At 35.5% G+C, this 16,166-nt stretch overlaps 1 protein-coding gene across 8 annotated transcripts in view; it reads right to left on the bottom strand.

Annotated features, from left to right (window-relative positions):
- Window positions 1-16,166, bottom strand: part of RGS22 (regulator of G protein signaling 22) — a 179,188-nt gene that overhangs the window by 66,692 nt on the left and 96,330 nt on the right. For 7 of the 8 annotated variants that reach the window (XR_008917546.1, XR_008917547.1, XR_008917549.1 and 4 more), the window contains 3 exons: window positions 12,291-12,405; window positions 10,390-10,515; window positions 9,354-9,455 (listed from right to left, as the gene is read on the bottom strand). Coding sequence is in view for 2 of the 8 variants with exons in the window: in XM_056823271.1 (XP_056679249.1) it covers window positions 9,354-9,455; window positions 10,390-10,515; window positions 12,291-12,405 (343 nt within the window). In the remaining 6 variants the exon portion in view is untranslated. The remainder of the gene's footprint in view (window positions 1-9,353; window positions 9,456-10,389; window positions 10,516-12,290; window positions 12,406-16,166) is intronic. The other variant, XR_008917550.1, reaches the window with a different exon arrangement.

Raw genomic sequence — 16,166 nt, 5'->3', positions numbered from 1 at the left:
TTTTAAAGGAGACCTAAACTGCAATGCTTAGACTTAAGAGGTTTTTAAGCCACACTGCTCTTCCCCTTAAGCCACTGCTTCTCCTCCTCTTTTTTTCCAAAGCAAAAACTTATACTTTCCTTTCAAAACAACAGGTTTTTTAGTGTATCCATTAAATGTTTATTGAACCATAGACACGGGGATGAAGGCGGGAAGAAAAAAGAGAATCCATAAGAATGACATCTCTCGAAACAGCAAGACCCCGGTCTTGTAGTCAGACCTCAGAAGTTTTAAACCAAAAGAAAAACAAGCTTCCCTGGCCTAACCGTGTAACCGCAATTCTCCTGCAGCACAGCCCTATGGCGCTCTCTCCGCTCCAGGACCGGCCCCAGTCGTGGGAGAGATACATGGCCCGGCCCTCCGGGGTCACTGGCAGCTGCCAGCAGAGATGGATGCAGGGGCTCTTCCCTGCAGAGTGCACAAACCCGGGAAGCAGGAGAGCCTCTCTTTGGTCCCAGCTGGGGATTCTTTTTAGATCTCGGATCCGGCTGCTCCCGGTCCCAGGCAAGGGTTCTGTATTCCCTCCTCTTGGGCCATCCGCCTCGTGCTGCGCCGCTCCTGTTGTCTCTTTCTTGGGCTCTCTCTCAGGTCCTCGACTGGGACTACTAGCTCCTCACGGGCTCTCTGGATGCTGTTCTCGTACCCAAGTCTGAATCTCCCCCGGCAGCGCCATCAGGAACTGCTCCTTTGTGGCTAAGGGCCTCCCAGGGCCCAGCTACCTCCTCGGAGCAGAAAAGCCTAAAGAGCCGATGGCAGGTCTCGGGCCTGGGATCATTCCTGGGAGGAAGAGGGGAAGGGGGAGAGGAGGCGGAGGCGGAGGGGGAGGTGGCTCCCCTGCCCTAGGGAAATCTACCTTCACAATAAGCGACTGCCCGAGCAGCCCAACAGCTAGAGCCATCATCCTGAGTGGAGCCAACTGCGGCACAGGGCTCGGTGGATCGGATTTGTCTGGGAATGGCTGGACCCTTGTAAAAGGAACTTCCTTCCCTTTGGGGCTCGCTGGGGAGGCGCCTGAAGGTGTTACCCAGGAAGTCCTCACATTAGAGGAGGCAAAAGAGTAGGACCCTGCTGGCAATTACAATACTTGATGAGGCAAAGTCCATTCATAGTATACCAACTTTTACTACAAAGTGTATAATAGATTGCATGCCCCAGATTGCATGCCTTAGCAATTACAATGGCAATTTAACTGAAAAATTCAGCTTTTCGGCATCTGATTGAAAACTCTTTTCAGAGAAAACATGCCCTAATATATAAAGGGGAAAAGGATAAAAGAAAGCTTCTTTGAAATGATTTGATTTATATCTGGAATAACAGAAATGATGTATCTAAAAATAATTTAAGTTTATGAATTTAAGTTTTTTTAATTTAAAATGTTAGATTTAAACATTGCTCAGTTAAGCAAACAAATTAGCTGTACTAAGTATTTTACCGAAAAGAAATTTGCTCATTTGTTTTTCTGGGAAAATGGAAGTAAAAATTAGAATGAAGTTTGCATAGGGACACATAAATCAGTCTTAATTGATCTATACTCAGTGACAGAGACAAGTTATGTGAAAAATGTCATAAATTCAAAGACAGCAGAAGAAATATAAAAACGACAGTTAAGTTGATTGATATATTTGAAAGTGATCTGTGATCTTAAATGATAACCCTCCTCAATACCAATAGTTATATCTCTTTTTTTTGGTGTCACCTCTTTTTTAGTATGTGAAATTTATGACCCTTTCTCAGAATGAGGACTTTAAATCCATAAAATAAAATACATAAGGTTACAAAGGAAATAAATTCTATTGAAATAGTTATCAAAATGTCTTTTGAAAAAGTTCACACACTTAACTAAAAATCCTGCTCTAGACAGTTTGTAAATTACAATTCTAGGTAAAATTATGCCCAAATTGCTCATCAAAATGGAAAGTGTAAATCGGATTACAATATCTAGGTGAAAGATTTTCTAAGAGATGACAAAAATATATACCAAAAAATTGACAAATATCTAACTTTTATAGCCCCTAACAAGATTACATTACTATTAAAGCAACATAAGTCAGTAAAAGAAAATAACAAGAATATTTAAATAATCCAACTTTTTTCCCCTACAAAGCAGGAAAAAATGATGATTTTTAATGACCTCTCATCTTCCTCTAAGAGCTCAAAGACATGACTAAGGAACGATGCCGAAAGGGAATAAATTACAGATGGGGCTTTCCACAAGCAAATTTTCATGAAAATGTCCTCCAATTTTCCAATTAATAATCTAAAAGATGGAATCTAAGAATTGCAACATCTTGATATGGGGGGGGGCAGGGTGTGGAAACTACGACAGAGAATCAGTACAAAATGGAATTGCATAAAAAAGGCAAGGTGATGACAACTAAACCAAAACGCCTGGGAAATGCAGAACAGAGTACAAAAGAGAATCCAAAAGAACACCAATAAGATGGAAAGAAAATTAAGCTTGAATCATGTTGGAGAGAATTAAAAATAAGACTCAGTAAACTTTATGAATATGGGGAAGGTAGATTGTCTGAGGTTCAAGAAGAAATAAAAAGAAAAGCTCAAAAGAACAAATAGACTGAATAGCTAAGACATATGAATTTATATTATTATTATTTCTGATTGAAGATATGAGGTAGTAAATGTCATGAAAGTGAAAAGCATAAGGAGGAAAGCCAGTCAATACTGATGAGCCCAAAATTATTTAAGTAAAAGGTAACGCTAAAACTTTGCTTCATGAAGGAAAAGGAAAAGGAAAGATACACATTTAAAGTATAGTGAACTTTTATATACTTATGATGATGAATATTATCTGAAAATATCTTCCCTGGGGATTTGTTAAACCTGGCATAGATATATTGGAATTTTGGGATAAAATTGGTTGGAGTATGCCCTACTACATTTTAAATTCTCTAAGGGCAGGGACCATGAATATTTACTTATTTATCTTAGTGTAGATGTTGGTGCCTATTGAATCAATCAGTGAATCACACAATATCTCACTTAGCTCTAATACCTTCTTCTGGTGAGAATTTAACTGTATTGTATCAGATGTATGAACTAGGCATAAATAAGGTCTGGACATCTCTCCTGAATTGAAAACCAAAGGATGAAATTAAATGTTCCATTTAATCAGTCCCATTCAGTTTAGTTAAGGGACTTGGGCCATATCAGTATAGAATCAGTGATTCCAGTGTCTAACATGACTACTCTCATTTCTAAAGCAATTTACTCGAACACACCAGTGATATTGGTAGAACAAATATAAATGTTGTATGGATGGGGAAGCTGAGGATTATGGAGACGCCTAGGTTTTGACTGAACTAGATGATCTGACTGAAGCTATATAGTGAGTAAATCTGAGGCCTGTAGTGTGACAACAGAATTTTTTTACTAGGCCACATTCTATTTCAGAATGGTAATGCTAAATATGAAGTTGATATGAATTTCAATGTATTTTTATAAACTGGATTACTTAATCAGCTGTATTTGTTATTCATTGCTAATCTTATCTGCTATCCTTAATGGGCAAAATTGAAATAATTACTTTTCCACCTAAATCCATCCCCTAAGCTTCACTCTGTTTCTGCTGGGACGGTATCTTTCCAAGAACCAAGATAGAGAACTCCAGCATCCTCCTTCTCTCTGCCTCTCCTCTCCTAGTCAATCATTTTACCAGATTCTTTTTGATTCTACCTCTACATCTCTTACATCCATCATCCTCCTTTATATCATATCACAAGGCTTCCTTCTTACTTTCTGGCCCTTGTCATCCCTCACTTCAAACTACTGAAATAGCCAACTAATTGGTTTCTCAGATTCCATTTTCTCTCCCTCTCAATCCATTCTCTACAAAAGTACCAAATTAATCCTTTAAAAACAAAACAAAACTTCATTTCCCCAATCATATGTAATAATTTTCAACACTCATTTTCTGAAATGTTAAGATCCAAATTTTCTCCTTCACTTCCCTCTTGCTTCCCAGAGATGGAAAGCAACAAAATAATACTTCTAAGGAAAAGGTCTGATTGTGACATGCTTTGAATTAAAAATCTTCAGTGGCTCCCCACCACTTGTCAGCTTCCCATTAAAGCTACATTCTTAGGCAATCGATCTTCCTCGGTATTTTTCCCTTCACACACTTTATATTTCAATCCAAATGGCCCATCAGCTATTCATAAACAGTACTCATCTTCATGCCTTCACCAAGGACATTCTACATGCTTCAAATAGGCCTCTTCCTCACCTCTCTGACTTATAGAATCCTTCAAGGATCAGCTCAAGTACAACCTCCTGCTGAAACCTTTCCTCGATTACCCTATTTGTCAGTGCTCTTTTGAACTACCAATTATCCTGGAATTACAGTGTGATGGTGCATCTTCCAATAGAATGTAATCTCCTTAAAGGCAGAGACTATTTCATTTCTTGTACTTGCACAGATAGGCACATGTCCAAAGTTTGAATTGAAATGAAAAAATGATAGGTAACAAACAACCACTGTAAAAACAGGATCTTCGAGATTCTGTTCCTGAAGCAAAATGTAAGGCCCAAGATTTGTTGTTGTTTATTCATTTTTAGTTGTGTTTAACTCTTTTTATTTTAAACCCTACTTTCCATCTTAAGAGTCAATACTGTGTATTGGTTCCAAGGCAGAAGAGTGGTAAGGGCTAGGCAATGGGGGTTAAGTGACTTGCCCAGGGTCACACAGCTTGGAAGTATCTAAAGACATATTTGAACCTAGGACTTCCTATCTCTAGGGCTGGCTCTCTATCCATTGAGCTACCCAACTTCCCCCTAGTTGTGTCTAAAGCTCTTCATGATTTCATTTGGAGTTTTCTTGGCAGAGAGACTAGAATGGTTTGCCATTTCCTTCTCTAGATCATCTAGAGATAAGGAAACTGAAGCAAACAGGATTAACTGATTTGCCCAGAGTCAAAGAGCTAATGTCTAAGGCCATTTTAAAATTCATATCTTGATTCCAAGCCTGGTACTCTTATCAAATGCACCACTTAACTGTCGTAGGGTCCAAGACCCAAGTGTAGAATACTGAATTCCAATAGATCAGTAGAATCCATTAAAGCAAAGGTTCTGAAATTGGGGCTTATGATCTATGGAAAGATTTCAGGGGAAGATGGTGGAGTGATAAAAACAATCGCCACAACAACCTAGAAAATGTGCCAGGTCAAATTTTGACTGGGAAAGGCAAGAATAAGTCATAGTGAGTAATTTTTCCAGTCCAAGGCAGCTTAGGGAGACAGACAGGTCTGTAGAGGCTTGCTAGGAGTGGGGTGTGGGCTTGGTGGCAGTGGTAGCAGTAGAGGAGGGGGCCTTTCAGCACCCAGGAATGGAAAGGCAGCCAAGTCAGAGCACCAGAGCAGCAGGCCCTGGGGGATAAAGATCTTCCAAGAGATGCTTAACCTAGTGCTGGGTGCAAGAATGAGTACCATCTGCCAGCTCTGATGCCTTATGCCCAGTTCTGAATCACAGTTCAGGGCAGAGAAGAATGGTCATGAGTAGGGCTCTAGCTGCATACTGAGCAAGGAACAAGTTCTAGAATTAACTGTGTAGCTCTGAGCCCAGGAGCAGATTGACAACTCAGTTCTAACTTTTAGCCCCGCACACACGCCTAAAGAGGAACAACTAGGGCAAGAGTCTCAGACCAAAGGGGAGCCAACAGCTCAGTCACTCTGAATCTGCAGAACCTCGCAGTGGACTAACAGAGAGTGAGTTCAGTCAATTATATAGGAGCCCAAAGCCCCAAATCTATGTCAGAAGCTTGCAGAACTCAGATCAGATCTGATTGAGCTGTGAAAGCAAAGGCATCAGAATGTAAAAGGACAGAAATGAAGGTCAGACATCACATCCAGAAGTGCAAATAACCCAACACTAACATAAAGTCTTTAATCAAGAAGTACACTGGGATAATATATGTATGATCCAGTGGAATTGCTTGTCAACCCTGGGAGGGGGGAGGAAGAAGGGAGGGCAAGAACATGAATCATGTAACCATGGGAATTTTTTTTTTTATTAAGAAAAAGAAATACTGGAAGAATGAGCAAATTTTTAAAAAATCTGTAAAGACTTACTATAGTGACACAGAAGTAAAGACACAAACTCAGAAGAAGACAATGACTTGAAAACATCTAAAATTAAAGCCTCAAGTGTGGGAAGGGAGGCAGATGGAATACAATCCCTTTAAGAATTCCTAGGAAAATTAAAGATTTTTTTTCAAAAGGCCAAAAAATGATTTAAATAACTAAATGAGTAGTAAGGGAAAAAATGGAAAAATAAATGAAAAGGATACTAAAAAGTTATGAAAGGAGAATTAATAGCTTGGTATAAGAAATAAAAAACTTTACTGAAGAAAGGAACTCCTTGAAAATTAGAACTGGTCAAATGGAAATTAATGATTCCATGAGATATTGAAAAATAATTTTTTAAAGTCAAGATTTAAAAAGGTAGTGAATATGAACTATCTCATAGGAAAATCAATTGACCTAGAAAATAGATCAAGAAGAAATTTAGAATCATTGGACAACCTGAAAAACATCAAAGAAATCATGAAAGAAAACTGACCAGATTTTAGAACCAGAGGGTAAAGTTTAGAGAAATTCACTAATTACTTCCTGAAATAAACTCCAAAATGAAAATTCTCAGCAATATTATAGTCCAAATCCAAACTTTTAAGATTTAGTGTCATCCCAAAGCTGGGAACATTATCCAGCTGTTCTGCCTACCTCATGTTCAGAGGATCTAGAGGGCTAAATCAGAGCTGATGGTGATAGATATTACTAAATAAAGCTGGGAAAGCTGGGAAAGCTTCAGAGAAGTTCAAGTAAACTGACCTTCTTGCTGTTCCTGGTCATGGTGTTCCATGTCCCACCTGTGTATCTCTGAATTGGTTGCCCAGCCTCCCTCAACTGAGCTACATTACCCTTCCATCTCTTAGAATCCCAAGGATCCTTCAAGGCTCTGTGCAAGTGCACTCCTCTACATGTGATCTTGACTGATCCTCCCATTGCTAGTGCCATCCCCCCCAAATTACTTATCTTATCTTATCTTAGTGGATATACTGTAGGATTCATGAGGGCAGAAGCAATATTTGCTTTTATCTTTGTATCCCCAGCCTCTAGAACACCATTTGGGAAAGAGAAGTTACTTAATACTTACAGATTAATGTATTGAGGAGGAAAAAAAGAGCTATCCTACTGTTCTCTTCCCTATCCTATCAGGAGTGCCTACTCCATCTTTAAACTAGCCTTCGTTTCAGTGTAAAATGAGCAATTACATCTAACCCACAACTCTTCCCTAGTTCCTGTGCTGTGTCAAAGACAGAGAAAAACCAGTTTGTTTTGCTCTATTTCCCTTGAGGTTAACAATTGATTAGTAAGCAAATACCTAGCCTCCATTGTTAACTGCAGCCCTAAACTGACTCTATTCCATTTTTCTGCATTCTACACTATACACAGGTAGGCAATTGTGTTCTGAGCTCCAGTGGTTGATGGAGGAATGTCATCAATGAAATGATCCCTCCTTCCATTGCTTGTTATAATAAATGTAATATGTTTATATTTTTCATATTTATATTATTTATATTTATATATTATTTATATGTTTATACTTATTATATGAAATAAATATAATAACAAAAAAGCTTCTCCACTGTCCTTTACCCAAATGATATGTGAATGGTACTCCTTTTACTACAAGAACCTTGAAGAAGGGATGGAAAAATACACTTATTTGCATGGTTGGGACTGCTATGGGAGCTGAACATAAATATATATATACTGTCAGACTCAAGAGACAGATTGATTAGTTTTGCTAAACTGTTTTTTTTTCTTTTTTTTAAATCCTTTCCTTTTTCTCTTTTACAAGGGATAGCTTGCTAGGTGAAGGATGAGGGAAAGATTTATTAAAAAATGAACAAAATGTAAAAAGAAAAGATCTCAATAAAGTTTTTTAATTAAAAAAAAAGAGGCTGGTAACAGCAAATGATACAAAGGCAGAAAGATTAAAGAGTTAGTAAGGAAAAGAAAGGAAGCAGAGAATTACATGTTAAAGCCTGGCAAGCAAAAAAAATAGAAGCTATGTGATATCAGGAAGCTCTCCTACCAAACGAGGGATCAATTTTATGATAAAAACCACTGTTTCAAGTTCTTGAAGTTAAGGCCATCTCCCTTAATCTTATGGTGGGAAACACATATGGTGGGTTGTCAGTTAGTTTACAAAGTATAGTTGTTTAAGGCCAACACTAGGTTGGTGGAAATCTCTACAAAAATTGAGTAACATTATGACAAATGCTATCCCTCCTCTTTAGCTCAATTTTCATGGAGAGCCTCCTGTGAATGGGGCTATTACTGAATATACAAAATTACTTAGGCTATCAGTTGGCATATAGAACCGATGAATAATATTCTAGGTTTAAAAACCCTATGAAGGAACATAAAATGGCATAAAGACAAGCATAATTTATTCTAGTCATAATTTGTCTCCCTTTTTGTTTGAAAAGGAGACATGTGGGGGCAGCCGGGTGGCTCAGTGGATTGAGAGCCATCCCTAGAGATAGGAAGTCCTAGGTTCAAATATGTCCTTAGATACTTCCTAGCTGTGTGACCCTGGGCAAGTCACTTAACCCCCATTGCCTAGCCCTCACCACTCTTCTGCCTTGGAACCAATACACAGTATTGACTCTAAGACAGAAGGTAAGGGTTTAAAAAAAAAAAAGACACGTTTCTCTCTCTTTTTTTCTGGAGCATGCCTTGTTCACCATCTCATCTCCCCTCAAGTCTCTGAGTTATCCATAAGACATTTTTTTTAAAAGTCTCTGATCCATATTATATCAATGTCAGTTTTGCATGTAGGCAAAATTATTAACATATCAGGAAATAGTAATCACCTTCCTTTTTATGTCAACAGACCAAGAAATCCCAGCAATTAGTTTCTTCTACAAACTCAATAAAGTTCACCACTAATCTTATTAATGATTCCTTAAAAGAAGCCTGTTTTAGCCTGCATCATGGTCACATAGTTAGAAAAAAAATGTAATTTAGAGAAAAGTGGAATGAATTAGAAAAGTGGAACAGATGAGAGAAGGTCAACTGATTGGCATCAGAGAATATAAAACATACCAAAAAAAAAAAGATAAAATTAAGAAACAGCACATCCAGTTATAGGACAATAGACTGTTATTTAAATAATCTCATCACAACAATTTAAGTACTGAATTTATGCTTATACTCCTAGATTTCTCATTAATGAAGTTGGGCAGATATTTCCATTTTCAGGATCCTGAACAAATATTATTTTCGACTTACTTGTGCCTGCTTGCATACTTTAAAAGGCTGAAGTGTTTCTTGGTAGAATAGTTGATGATAATTCTGCAGGTCAAACCAAAAGTATGTACTGTTCTTCCAAATCTATAGATGCAAAAAGTACATAAAACATTACCACCCAATTATTAGGTCTCTAAAAAGCTCTAATTTCCAATGCAAATAATTGTTTATATCTTTGAGGTTATCATAAATCAGATTCAATTTAAGATGGTTTTAATCTTTTATCAGATAATGGCAATAGGACAAAATATCCACTGGAATGTTTTCTTTGTAAAATGTATCCTTCTTGTACAAATTGGCCATTAAAATAGTAAAAATCCTAATTAACATTTGAAGAACAACCACATTTTTATGTAATAAAGTAAAAAACTAAATGTATTTTAATACTTTATGTGTCAGGTTACATCATGTTGAAACCGAATTCTATTCTAACAATTTAGGCAGTTAAATGCTTTTCACTTAGGCAAAATTATATTTCATGAAAAGTTTTGGGGCAAAAGATAAACTTGAAGCTTGTAATTATTTTTTGTAAATTTGAGTTAATATTTAAAAGAATTTATTATAATTATAGGACATGTAAAATTCAATGATTTGAATATAAATTATACTACTAAAACTACTTACTATCCTGAAAAGGTATAAAACTGTCAAGAAGCCATTGTTTAAGGTAAAATCTCAGAAAATTTAAGTGCAAGTAACATCAGACCAATATTCTAAAATTTCTAGCAACTAAAAGTTTCTACTGGCAATTAGTTACATAATTGCAAGTCAGTCCCCTAAATACATTTTAGTTATTTGTTATGCTTTTGATGTAAGAAACATCAGACAATGAAAAATTATAACATATATTTTTGAATTTTAGCCAAGTAATATTACAGAACTTCCTACAACAGAGAGAGGTTTTGACACCAAAGACAACTTCCCTGATGAGATCCCGCCTCCCCCTTTTCTCCCAACTTTACACATGGAATGAATTATGGTTCAATCCTCAAAAGTAAAATATATGGTCATTTTCTACCTCATTCCCTGACTGTTCACAGAACTTGGTGAAGAAGTATCCAGCTCTATTTTCCACAAACAAAGATTGCAGCAAATTTTGCATATCAGATCCAAACAAGGCATCCTGAGGTGCAGATTTTTTAACCTATACAACAAAGCATAAGTCTATTATCTACCCAATAATAATATTTAGAGATTATATAGCACTGTATGATTTGCAAAGCAAAGGGCTGATCCTTACAACCATCCTGAGAGGTAGGTACTATTATTTTCCCCTTTACTGATAAGTTTCCTCAACTAGACAGCATCTGGATCAGGATTTACACACAGGTTTTTCTTATGCCAAGTCCAGTTTTCTATCCTCTACTTTGCTTAGTTGCCTCTGAAAACATTAGTTCCAGTTTTCTTAGAAGGGAGGTATATATAGATCAATAGGATTTCAGCAGATGCACTAAACTGTCATTTTTCTCTAGCCCCCATTTTACTTTATTTTTGTACCATTTATAGTAACCGATATAGTTAGTACGTAGCTCACACTAACAATGGCAGCAGCCTTTATTGTTAAACAATATGATTGCAAACTTCATGTCGAACCGTAAGTATTTGCATTTCAGGTACCATGATGTATTTTTTTTTTCCTAGGAAGTCTTCCAAATTTCTGTTGGTGGCCTGCAGAATTACTATTCTTTTTGCCTTGAGGTGCTGCTATTATGGCCATGAGAAGGTAATAAAGAAACCATGTTCAGAACTATTAATTGGCCTGAGGAGACTCTCTTAAGAGTTCCACACTAGGCTGTGGCCTGCAGCCACATGGTCATGTAAGCCCTCATAAAAACTTTGCTTATGCATTTCTCTGCCAACGAAACTGGCGATCCTTATGTCACCCTAGAAACATGAAATAACTGGCTCTGCTTCCTTCCTTCTCTGAGCTGATGTGCATGTCCGGCACTCATAATAAAGAGATCTAAGAAGAATGCAAAACTTTGTTGTCTGCTTCACAAAATCTCAACATCGTCTTTGCCATCTGGGATGTATAACATGATGATTTAAGTAAGGCTCTTGTTATCTCTCCCTGCTTTAGTAAATCCTATCAGCATCATAAACAAAATAGTAATAGATTCAATAAAAGTAGAATGGTCCTAATGAGAGGAAATTTCCAAAAATAATAACTGCACAAGATTATACCTACACTTTTAGTCTATACCAAGCCCGTGAAGCTTTTATAAAAGAGCATGACACACCTATGGAATATGAGAATGACACACAGAACAAGGACATTAGATTCCCGTAAATTACAGAGTACTAATCTTGAAATAAAATGTCTTTACCTTTTGGAAAATAAATTCCCAAAGGATGTTTTCAAATGTTATGCTATTTTTATATTTATCTCCAAAATTTCATAAAGTCTTGTATTTAAAGTGCCACACTGGGATGGGGCAGCTAGGTGGCTCACAGTGGATTGAAAGCCAGGCCCAGAGATGGGAGGTCCTGGGTTCCAATTTGACCTCACATACTTCCTAGCTGTGTGACCCTGGGCAAGTCACTTGACCCCTATTGCCTAGCCCTCACCACTCTCTTCTATCTTAGAATAAAAAGATTTTGTTTTAAGTGCCACACTGAAATAACAGAAAACACAGCTAGTTCAAGGAAATAATAGTTAATATATAAAAATGCCAACTTTGTTGGTACTTTGGTACTCTGTGCTGATCTGGATTTATCAACGTTTGTACTAAAGTGCAATAAATATGATATTTTCATTTCAAGAAGAAAATGTAGAGAAATATTTTATAAAAGGAAAAGTATATATTACTTTTAACAAACATTTTCAAAAAACCAGAGATACTCTGATCCTTTATGTTATTAAGTAAAGAATCATGGCATTATAGAATCCTGTACCTGCCCATTATTCAGAGTACTTACAGGAAATTCTTCAGTATAGGTGGATCTTCTTTCTAACTGAGGCTTCAGACACTCAGAAATGTCAGTAAAAGATGTTAAACGAATAACTTTGCTTCTTAATGTCAAGCACTTTGAACTAGAATAAAAATGAGATAAGGAACCCAACAAAACAAGTTAAATAATTGATTTTGAGGACCTATTATATATGAAAGGTATTATCCTTAGAACCATGAAGGATATAAGGATGGTATCATATATAAAAAAGTTATAGTACTGGTAATCTAGTTAAGGAAAAAGTTAACCTAGAACAAAAAGAAAAATAATACTACGAGGTAAGTGCTTAATAAGTGGTGGAGACAACAAATCTGTGGCTGTGAGAGGATCTTAGGAGCTCAGAGTAGAAAGATGGGATTAGAGCTGGGACTTTAAGAAGAAGTAAAATCTGGATATGCAGAAGGAGAAAGACAGGACAAAGCAGAGGCTACCGTAAGGTCAAAGTCAAGGAGGTAGGGAAATAAGAAGTTTATTCACGAAACAATTGTTCAGTTTGGCATGAGTGGTGAGATTACATAGAGGAGAACTGGTAAATAAGAAACCTTTCTCGGTTCAAATTATGGAAGCACTAAGTCAGGCTAAGGAATTTACACTCTATTCTCCAGGTAGTGAGGAACTACTAGAAGTTTCTTTTAAATGGTTTTTATTATAAACATAATCATTAATGGAAACAAATAACTCTAGGATCTTTCCTCTATTGATCATTTATAGTTTATTCTCTACATATCGTGTTAGTACAAAATTATTTCCAAGCCATTTCCTCCATTGGACTGTGAGCTCCTTGAGAACAGGGGTGATTTTTTGCCTTCTTTGCATCCCAGGCATTTAGCTACTTATACTATTAAGGAAAGACACTTATTTCTATGCTTTCTGTTTTAAAAAAAATTTAAATAAAAAAATAGATTCTATCACTTTGGGTTTTTTTTTGGCATTGCTATAATTTAACCCAGGTTCCCTCTCATTCTGCTTAGAGCTATTTCCTATAACAAATGGTATTTTTAAAGAAAAAGGGCAGTTAGGTGGTACAGTGGATAAAGCACTAGGCATGGAGTTAGGAAAACTTGAGTTCAAGTCTGACCTCAACCCTTACTAGCTACATGACCCTGGAAAAGTTAGATTTATCTAAAACTGAGTGAGAGGCACTGACAGCTTCTGTCACTTCCCTGTTACTGTTGATGTCTTATAACTTATGCTAATATTTCTGTTATAAGCTTGGATGCTAAAGTATTTGGAGCACATAAGTTTAATTGATATTGGTTTTTATCTATGGTTCTTTTCACCATAATACATTTTCCCATTTGGAATCCCATTTATTTTTCAAATGTTAATGTTTATTTTTACTTTGTCAGATGGAATATCTGCAACTCACACTTTTTTAGATTCACCTGATGCAGAATACAATTGTTCTGGCTTTTGTCCTGCCTCTGATTCATATTATTGGTTGTAATAATCATAGGTAAAAACTAAAAACTAAAAAAACCTCAATGATCCTAAAAATTCTAATATGACTGTAAGTTAGAGATAACTGTGAATCTAACGGTAAGGAAGTGTTTTAGTTGTGTATGTCAGTGGAATCACAGGAATGAAAAAAATTCATTACATTTAAAATTTAGATTTATGTATACATTTTCTGTTAGACACATAGGTTGTTTTTCATTCTTTGCTACTACAAAAAATTATGAATATTTTTGTACAAGTAGGTCTTTTTCATTTTTAATGTTTTCAGGTATATAATTTCAGTAATGGAATCACTGGATCAAAAATATTATCAGTTTTGTGACTCACATAATGTACTAACATATTGCTTTCCAAATATTTGCACCAGTATGCAAAGCCATTAGTAACTAATGTATATAGGGGCTTTTTCCACAAACTTAGTTTAATTTTATGGGATTTTTGCTATTTTAGTTGGAATTAGGTGGTATCCTGATATTGTCTCAATTTTCACTTCTCTGATTAGGCAACTTGAATGACTTTTCACTTGGCTTTGTAAAAAAAAAAATCATTATTTAAATTGCAAAGTTTAAATTCCTTTTGAGAAGAATTTTAGGTAAAGAAGATGCTATCTCTCTGAATCCAGAACTGAACTGTTGGAGAAGCCACCATGAAGAAGCCTCCAGACCACAAGTTGCACAAAATTGAACTTTGGGTGTGGTTGATTGAACATTTATTTGTATGTATACTTTTATGCCAAAGGGGACTGCCCCCTAACGGCTTTCTGTCAATACGTCCAGTAATTATTGGTTTTATTCTTTTCTTTCTCTTATCCTCAAATTATTGTAATCTTTAAATTGATTATGTTTTCATGATCCTTTGGAAAAAAATTAATTTTTTTGCAAATGATCAACGGGGGAATGTAAAAAATAGACTCGAATACAGGACTACAATCCCCATGAGCCTTTGCTCCACTTCCCCAGAATGCCTTGTAATCTCACCTGGGCTGAGATCGAGAAGGTATTTAAGCTGATTCAAAGGCTTTTGAGGGGCTTGGCTTTTTTTGGACTTCCGTTTTGGAGCAGGCGGTCTCTTGCGTGATGTGAGATTATTTTGTCTAGGCCTCTGGCCTAGGCACATGTTTCTTACTTGTATATTCTTTAATCTTTAACTTTTAATAAACCTCTAAAAAATATAATACTCCTTGCAGAGAGAAACTAATTTCTACCTGCCTCAGTCTCCCCATCTCCCCTAAATTTTAATCTTTACAGCTTCTTAAGTGTTTCTCCCCCCCCCCAAATCATCTCTCTTTAATCACTGTTTCACTGAGGAGTATTTATCATGGATTCTGAATACAAGCCTTTTACCAGTATTATTATTTACTACAAATATTTTTTCACCAATACTTTTCTTTTGAGATAATTTTTTTATGGAAAAATTCCTTTATTTTTGCATAATCAAACATACTAATCATCTCTAGTAATTGCATCTTTTTTAAACTTTAAAATGTTCTTTTTCCTATTTAAGAAAAATTTAATATTCCCTTTTCTTTCAAGTTTTTTTGGAGTGGTTCTAAAAATATATTATAATATCTGATAAAATTAAGAATTATTATGTTATATGGCATAAGACTAGAAGGTTTTTAAAAATTATTTTATGGCAAAATCAAGCATTGCATGTGTAGATATATATGTTTATCCATACTGCACATGAAACTAATATACTGTTTTAAATGTAACCATTTAGCATTATGTAATATCCTCGGCTTTATCTCTTCTAATGTCTTCTGGTTTAAATTCAACTTTGATAGTATTAGTGTCATTTCTACTTTTCATAATTCATGATAAATGTTAGTCTACTTTTTAATTTCTAATCTATTCAAACATTTTTAGATTAAATGTATTTTTTGGATAAACAATATTATTAGATTATAACTATTCTGTGACTTTTTCATCCTACTAAAGATTTTAGTATATTTACATTTAGTGTTAACAATTGTTAAAGTTGCTTTCCTTAGACATTCTATTTAGGAAGGGAATAGATACTTTCTTAAAATTATTTTTTTGTTATTAACCCATACTTAAAAAAACACTAAGAAATTTCCTTCTGCTCAAGTTAATAATTATGTAATTTTCTTAAATTTACTTGTTTAATTTCTGTGTCATTCATCTATTAAAAGAGGTCCCTTGGAATATTAGTGAGTTGTTAATTTCTTTAGTTGCATAACTCTTTTTTTTTTAGTTGCATAACTCTTGATGCTTTAGAAATATTAAATAATTCAGGGGTTCTTTAGCACTAGTTCTTCATTTTTTTCTGTTTTGGTTTATTATTTTCTTATATATTTTTTTCAGAAAACTTTTCTTCTCTTTACTGTTTCCCTGTGTTCTTTTTTCTTTAAAAAGTATATAT

This window comes from Monodelphis domestica, chromosome 3 (assembly GCF_027887165.1).
Source record: "Monodelphis domestica isolate mMonDom1 chromosome 3, mMonDom1.pri, whole genome shotgun sequence".
Lineage (NCBI taxonomy): Eukaryota > Metazoa > Chordata > Mammalia > Didelphimorphia > Didelphidae > Monodelphis > Monodelphis domestica.
This window is presented reverse-complemented; position numbering and strand designations above follow the sequence as displayed.